General features: G+C 27.7%; 1 protein-coding gene across 1 annotated transcript in view; it reads right to left on the bottom strand.

Moving 5' to 3' along the window:
• LOC104804491 (protein SMAX1-LIKE 2) overlaps positions 1 to 554 on the bottom strand; it is a 4,243-nt gene extending 3,689 nt beyond the window's left edge. Inside the window, exon 1 of the mRNA XM_010528804.2 lies at positions 7 to 554. Coding sequence (XP_010527106.1) covers positions 7 to 168 — 162 coding nt within the window. The 5' untranslated portion in view covers positions 169 to 554. The remainder of the gene's footprint in view (positions 1 to 6) is intronic.
• Positions 555 to 8,801: the final 8,247 nt, after the last annotated feature.

Raw genomic sequence — 8,801 nt, 5'->3', positions numbered from 1 at the left:
TCAGGCTTGTCGGAGAAATCCCGACGGCGAAGCCAGGAGAGTGGTCGCCACGTGGAGCGGCGTGGTTTGGCCGTGGTTCCGACGCGTCGCTTCCGCGATCGATTGGTTTAGAACGCTCGCCGCGTCCGGCGTTAGCGTTTGCTGTATAGTTCCGAGGTCTGTCCTCATCTTCTTCTTTTGTCTCTGTCTCTGATTTTTCAAATTACACACAAAGGCTGTCCCTTGTTTTCTTTCTTCTCCTATTCCACAGAAAATATCCCACCATTAAAGGGCTATGCAAATGCCGAAGAAATGAAGAAACAAAAAGGTTGAATTTTTGTGAGATGGGAAGAAAATATAGGATTAAAAAAAGAGAGGGTTTTTTTTATAAAACAAACACAGATCAAAAGCTTTGTTTGAATGCACTTCACTTCTGGGTTTGTTCTGTTTTGTCTGAGAGAATCAAAGAAGAAGAAGAAGAAGAAGAAGGATTCGACATGGAAAGGAAACAGCACAGTTTGCTTGATATACACAAACAATACAATCTGCTTGAATTACGAAACTACCCCCATGTATTCAGAAGAGACGTACTTGACGACCCCATTAATAAACTTGCACTTTAATTTTGGGGGTTGTGTTGTGTCTATATTTATCCAATAACTTCAATTAAAATTATTAAAATACCATTTATATATATAAAAAAAATTGTAACAAAAAGCTTTTAAGAAAATAATGCAAATTATGCCAAGTGCTAAGAATACGTCAGAGGACGAGCATGAATTCTTTTGTTTTTTTCCATACCACAAGGACAAAAGATATGCTCCCTTTTTTTTTCTTGTAAGAACAGGGTATCATGCTCTGTTTTCTATGTCATCTTTCGGAATTTAATGAACTTTCGAATTCTTTTTTTTAAAAAATATATTATTTCCTGCTCGGAAAAGGTCGTGGATTTTTTTTTTAAAAAAAAATCGCTTAAAACAATATATTTTGTATCGATTTGACAAGTACATGTTCCCATGGCAGGGTTTTGAGTCATATGAAATGAACCGAGACGACAAAAACAATTCCATTTGCTGGAAATTGCTAGACTGTTGAAAACCAACTTTTTCTCCCAAAAATATTAATATTCATGAATATTATATATTTTTTTATAATTATTAGAACGTTAGAAGAGCCGTGAAAAATGTTAGCACCAACTAACAAAGTTATGATGACACGATTCATGCTCATGCCTAATAATGAGGCTTTTTTTCTCTCTCTTTTGGAAACCATGTACAATTGGTCCTTTTCAGTACATAATTGTATTATAGCTTTTTATCAATTTGATGTTAATCTAATTGTGTAATTAAACAGTTCATTGAAAAGTTAATTGGCCCGAAAGTTATATGATTGTCTATTTATTTTACTTTTTTTTCATGGGTTTATTTAGGTTTTGTCCCCTTTTGCAGCACGTATGAACAATTGAACATTATATATTAAAAAATGTATTTACAAAAGATTATAAATATTACAATTATTTTGGAAGACAGAAATAGATGAATTTATCCAATAACAAGAAACAATACAAAGATGGTAAATTAATCCAAAGATAAAGATATAAGACAGCCAATAAATTTATAGTTAGTTAACATAATCCCACAATTATTATTTTGGAGGAATAAAAGGCTATTGGTAAGAAAGAAAAAACATTAAGTTGTCACACATATTCTTTAAATTCGTATTAATTTACTCATGAGATTAAAAAGGTATTTTTTTTATGTCGCATTTGAATAAATGGACTGACCTTTCTTTATTTATTTTTTTCACCCCTTTCTCAAGTTTTTTGGTTACCCCCAAGACAGGATCTGAGGCTTTCATGTAATGATAAGACGAGCGGAAAAATCCGTATTGCTCACGCGCAAAAAGCGCGTGTATCATACAGAATTGATGATCGTACGGTTGTTTTGGTGCCGTGCATTTCACGTGCCAGTTTTCAGTGCGGGAAAGAATTCAAGGCCCTCTTTTATTTTTTTGTGCTTGCCTTTTAAACGAATTTTGTGCTTTTTACACGCAATCGCCACGTAAAGCTTTCACCTTTTCATAGTTTCACTTTCTTTATTTCTCTCCCTTTTTCCTCCATTCAAAAAATATCGATTAAATATTCAATAAAGTTATAAAAAAATATTTTAAAAAAAATGAGAAACTGGTCGATTATTTAGATAAAATATCATTGGTCATGCAGCTTGTGACAATTTAGAGATATATGGGTGCTGTACTGTAAGTGTTATTTTTACTTTCATTATCTATTTTTGTAGAAAATAAATACAAAATATGAAAAGAGTATAAATGACCGAATATAGAATTTATAGTTATTTATATTGTAGTTTTTTTATTAATATATGGATATTTATTGTTTATTTTTTTATTTTGTAACTAATATAATTTTAAATATACTTTAATTGAAAATATTTAGGAAAATGTCTATTTCTCGCGAATCCTAGTCTAATTTTATTTTAAAAATTGAAACTTTTCATAACAATTGCGTAGCTATTACGGTATCTCAAATTTACATTCGTTGCTCCTTGTGTGTTTTTATTGGATAATAATAAATTGTAATGCATAAATTACGTTTTAACGTTGAAATATTTAACGAGAAAGTCGAAAACATTAAATGGGGAGTCAATCAAGTAAAGGTCATCACATGTGGAAACCGACCTATTAATTCAATCATTTAACTTAGACAATCTTTTCCGTAAAAAATAAATACTTTTTCACCAAACAACATTGTCTTCGAATAATAATAATAATAATAATAAAATTAGTTTCACAACTATTTGAAATAATTTTTGATATAAAATTTATAGAAATTTAGTTAAAAAAATACAAAGAAATCATAACTCGTGGATCTAAAATAATATCGGAAGAATTCAAATAATAGTGGTTCTAAAATTCCAGCGAATTCTAAATGTGTAAATTAATAGTAAAAGGAATATATATATATATATATATATATAAAAAGAGTCATAATAGGCTTTTGGTAACGCACGCTTTGCCTTTGTGGATACGCGTTTATCGAGCTCCCTCTTTAACAAACAACTCCTTTTTGCAGCCTTTTTAGACTGCCTTTTCCTGTTATACTCTTCCTTTTCTCTTATCCATTTTCATTCATTTATATATTATATGTATATATATATATATATAATGTGTCCAAATTTTCATTTTTTTTATAATCCTGAATTTCTCCGCACGATTTTGACCCGATTATATCTCCCAAAAAATCGAAAAAATCCATATAAATATTCATCTTTAAATGATGATTGGAACATTGATTGAAAATGAGTTTTAATTCGTTCTTTATCCATTGAGCCACGTAATTTTGAGTACAAATTTTCATCTTATTATTAATATTAATATCCTACACAAAGAAATTAAACATATTGTCAAATTTATGTTTTGATTTGATTCACCAAAAGAAACTAAAATTCAAAAAATAACATTTTACAGAAATATTTATGAAAAAACAATCTTTAAAATTGTATATTTTTTAGAAAGATGAGCGAGGGGTGTTAAATAACATTTTCATCTTGTTGGTTTCAGTTATTTTTTTAAAAAACTTTTTTAGTGTTTTGGGATCTCAATCTAAATATTTCTTAATTTTAAATATAAAAAACTGATAACACGATAAGATTTATAAAATCATAGACAAATTTAGATTTAGAATTTAATTTATTTTAAGATAATAGATTGAATTTGACAAAAAAAAAAGAATCTAAATATTTTGTATAAATAGATTAATTAATTGGAATTAAATATTGATGAAAAATATCTGGACGTCTCGTGCGATATATCGGGGAGAAAATGGAAAGTGTCTTCTTGTAGCGGGAGAAAAAGCTGACGCAACTTTGAATGTTAAAAAAATAAGATTTTGTGTTTTTCAGCTTTCCACATTTATTACCACTCCCAACAATCATACAACTCTTGTCGACCGACTCCTTCTTATTTGTTAAATTACTTTTCTACCCTCTCCTATTTAAATTCTTTAAAATCATTAATTTTCTTTTTTATATATATATATCTTATAATTTTTCTCTATTTTTTTTATGCAATGCATTTAGTATTTGGTTGCACCAACGCAAACTGCCGACAGAAATGTTTGCACCATACGATATGTTTGTTTCAAAAATTGTATTTTCTAGAAAATAAAGCTTCCGGGAAAAATAAATTTAATTTCCTTATTCTTTTAATAAGCATTTTTTGGTAATAATATAAAATACATATATCCGATCACACTGTTATGTCTTCTATATGACGCATATGGATTGACAAAAACATACCGCATCGAATACATGGAATTTTAAATATTTTTCCATCGACATGTATGACTATCTTCACGAATATATATTAGTTAACGTTATTTTTTTATGTAATTCGTTGGGGTTATTTCAATATTCGGAATATTATTTGTTTGGCTATCTCAGGTTTTTTTTCTTTATAATTTTGAAATTTTATGTGATTTAATTTGAATTTTGAAATGAGATCAAACAGCTATATGTTTTATAATCATCGCAATGATCATTATGATAAAGCTGAATTTCTCCTTTTCAAGTTTTTATTTTTATTTTCTCTGCATAGTGGAACCTTTTCATTTATGGGGACCAACTTTCCCGGAAAAAATATTTATTTATTTACAGGTAATATATAACTAATTTGAAATCAAATTATATTTACGAGACTGTTAGATAATCATATGAGTGGGTGAAACCCCGCCCCCCCTACTCAAAGGCTAATTAATGGTGTAGATATTATTGTATTATAGGGGTCCGTTTTTACCTTTCCACTTGCCAAAGCTTCGTCACATTATCAAAAAATTATTTACTTTTAAGTACATATAAAGGGTTATTATTATATAAATTATTATGCCAATCACCCATATATAGATATATAAACTATTCTTTTATTGGTATACAAATTGTTTGTTAAAACGTTCTGAAATTAAAATGGGACAAAAAAACTCAATATAGTCATTAGTCACAACTATCTGTGGATCTTATAATTTGGAAAACGTGCACACGTATATGTAGAAATAACACGGAATGAAAAATATAATGTTAATATCCGATATCAAATTACTAATATGCCCTAATGTTTAATTTTTTTATTACTGAAAAAGAATTCCATTTTGAAAATGTTTAATTTTTAGCTTATAATTTTTTTTGGAAGGACAAAAAGTATATTTTATTATGTTTTGTAGTTGTATTTTATTTTATTTTTACCTATGAGATAGAATAATAACTTCGTCATTATCAAAGGGAAATAAGTTTCTATATATATATAAAATGTATTCTTTTTAATTAATTAAAAAAAAAAGGTTTTGGTAGCTTCTTTCACTTGAAGCAAATTGACTTTTGTGTCTTCCTTTTTTCTCCCTTTTTGAATTGCAAGCATCCATTTCTCTTTTATTAATTTTTTAATCATGGCTTTTAATTATCTTTGATTTTTACTTTTTTTCTTATTTCCTATTCCTTTTTCTTGCCACGCGCGCACACATATATAATATGATACTAAACCCACATTTATGGCTAATGAAGCTAACCAACCTGGAAATTTTATAGACTGATATTCGGGATTAAACAAAATTGGATATATAAATTTCTTATGAAATAGGTTATTCAATATTCATAGTAAGTACTATATGAAAGGTATATATCACACAAATCCGATGTAAAAGTATTTTTATTATTAAATTCTGAAATTGTAATCCTTGCGATTGCAAGTTGTGGTCCAAAAGGAAAACAAAACAAAACAATAATCTGTAATGAACCGAGAAATAGAAGAAAAAAACTCGATTTTAATTAAATGTGTTGTTGTCTCCATGAAAAGACAAAACCCACTTTCAACTGAACCCATTAAATTCATGCGGCAGGGCCCACTCTTGATTATTTCTTTATAATTTGAATAAAATCAAATGTTGTAAAATGCATTTTGGTTTATTCAAATGTCGCATGACCTGCATGGCAAAGAACGACAGTAACCTTTGTAATTACTTTAGAAGATGTGGCTTTTTATTAGATTATTGGATCAATTCATATATCAAACTAATATTGTTATGCATTATTCTTTAGTTATATCAATTATATGATTTAAAAAAAAATTAAGGGCCTGGATTCAAAATTTATAAAAAAAAAATGTAATTGTTTTTCTCATTCATTTGGTGGAGTGACGACCACACCAAAACAAAGTTTTCCCATTTTTAGTTTATATGAAACATTCAACCCTCTTTCTCTCCTATATTTTTTTCTTTTTCCTTAGTTTTAGTATCTCTTTTATATATATATATATATAAGCATTTGTATTATGTTGGTCTGATAATAATACTAGGTTGGAATGGAATCTCCGATGAAAATAAATAAATCGTCCATTTATCTAACATTAATATCCTATTAAATAAAATTTCTACATCGATCCATGTAAACTACCACTAGATTTTTTTCCCTGTTCGTTCACAAATATATCAATGAAATTATTAAAATGAGTGATAAAAAAATATATATAAACAATTTCTCTAACAACAAAACAAGGCAACTGCCATTTCGTTCCTTTTGTGGAGTGTGGATGAATGGACCGTCACAAGGAAATAGCGAAATAATTTGATTTCAGTATGATTATGGATATTGACTAATGAATTTACAAAAACATAAAAATCTATTCCGACATGGTTTCCAAGACTTTGACGTTCGAACATGTATATGATATGACCACGTGTTCAATGTCATCGTTGACGGTCCACGTCATTTGTTAGGGACATCCCACTAGATTTCCCGAAATTATAGAGCACGATATATTATTCACATAATATTGTTCATATAGATATGGTCAATATTCAAACTTCAAATCGATGATGAAAGCTACGCGTTAATTTTTTTTATCATTGCAAAAATACGTAATCACAAATTCTCATATGCTTAAACATTTGAAACTTATGTTATACAAATATAAATTATTTGTATATTTTTTAGACGTAAACTTATATAATTTTATCGATATGGATGATACGAGTGGATACGAGCGGGTCGGATGTTAAAAAGATCAAACATTGAAACTGTATTTATTATAACAAAGATTTTATGAACGAGATTATCTATAGATCGGATTCGACTTTGAATTTTACGATTTCACGGGTAGATTTCTAGATATGCGTAGAAATTATAAAAAAAACTTATATATATATATATATATATTTTTTATTAATGTTAAAATGTATACTTGTGATTTTTAATCCAAATATAAAAATATGTTTTAGAGTTCATGTGTGTGATCCAAATATTTTGGCAAAAAATGAAGGTTTTGACCGAAAAACAAAAGTAAAGATTCAAATGCGGATATTCGCAAGTATCTAAATTCAAAAATCTAAAATTTCAAATACACAATTTGAAAACATCTGAATGGATGGTCTTTGTGCAATTCGGTTCATAATATATATATAAAAAAAGAGGAACATATGCATGGATCATGAATGGAAATATATGTAACTCAGGAATTAGAACCTATAGTTTATAACTTTATATTATGAAATAATATCCAGTAGTAGCCGCAGAAGCTTTGGGCTTGTTAAATTTATGTGGAATATGTTGTAATGGGCCCATAATCTTATGGGCCTCGTTTGCATGAATTATCATTTCTTTGACTACGGTTCCAATCGAGTCAAATAAATTGTCACGTCATTTTATGAAGTATGAGGAATTAATTATATGATTTAAGAATTACACATTTGCCCATCCCGACAAAATGAAAAAACACATTTTTTTTTAGTTATTTTAACCAAACTCATAACTTACATCGCTGTAGTTGCAACCAAAATTTATGGGACACTAACAACATTTCCACTAAATTTTATAAAATCTGTCATTTTCTTTTAAGTTGATGGAATATACGGTCCATATACATATATATACACATATATATATATATATACATCTACCCGTAATAATATATATTTTTTAATAATTTAGAAATTTATCAAATCTTTGATCTAACTATATCTTTTTTGAATATCGAAAAAAAAGAGTTTTGTGTAATTTACATGCTATTCCACAAGATCGGAAATTTATCCAAGACGCACCAAATGATAATATTTATAGATTTTCACGTCATAACAAAATAAAAATAACCAATGGTAAAATTTGCGATGATCAAGAACTAATTAGATCGAAAATAATCATAGGTGAAAATTCCAATAATTTTAGACAATTAACATATTTTTTTATTTTATTTTAAAGAAATGTAGAAAAAAAAAGATGTATAATCGAAATTTTGTATACGGAAGGAGAGGTGGTGGATAATATATTCTAAAGAGCATAGAAGAGAACAAAAGTGAATGCGATGTGGGCAGTGGTTCTTTTTGGAAGATGTTGCGATGCCAATTAATACACATTATATAATTTAAAAAAAATGTTTCTATCAGCTTTTAGTGATTTATTATATTAAAACTTGTTAACCAACAACCATATGAAATTCTAGTTCTATTATATTTTAGATATATTTTATATAAATATCCATACAATGATAAAAAAAATACTGAATCACTAGACGAATTTTTTTTTAAAATGAAATAAGATTTTCTTGATATAATATTTTTTAGATATTTGGTAACTTTGAAGATAGATTAATTTGTTTGACATAGTTTTTACTCGCTTTTTTTTGTTATTTTCGAATCTAGCTACGAGAAAAGTGAATATAATACACAATTCATGGTATACAAATGGAAATTATCTTCACATTATGAAGGTAAATTTATATATATATATATATATATATATATATATATATATATATAAATTCTAGAA

This window comes from Tarenaya hassleriana, unplaced genomic scaffold (genome assembly GCF_000463585.1).
Source record: "Tarenaya hassleriana unplaced genomic scaffold, ASM46358v1 Cleome9, whole genome shotgun sequence".
NCBI classification, from domain to species: domain Eukaryota; kingdom Viridiplantae; phylum Streptophyta; class Magnoliopsida; order Brassicales; family Cleomaceae; genus Tarenaya; species Tarenaya hassleriana.
The sequence above is the reverse complement of the archived record's forward strand: the minus strand, read 5'-3'. Positions and strand labels throughout refer to the sequence as shown.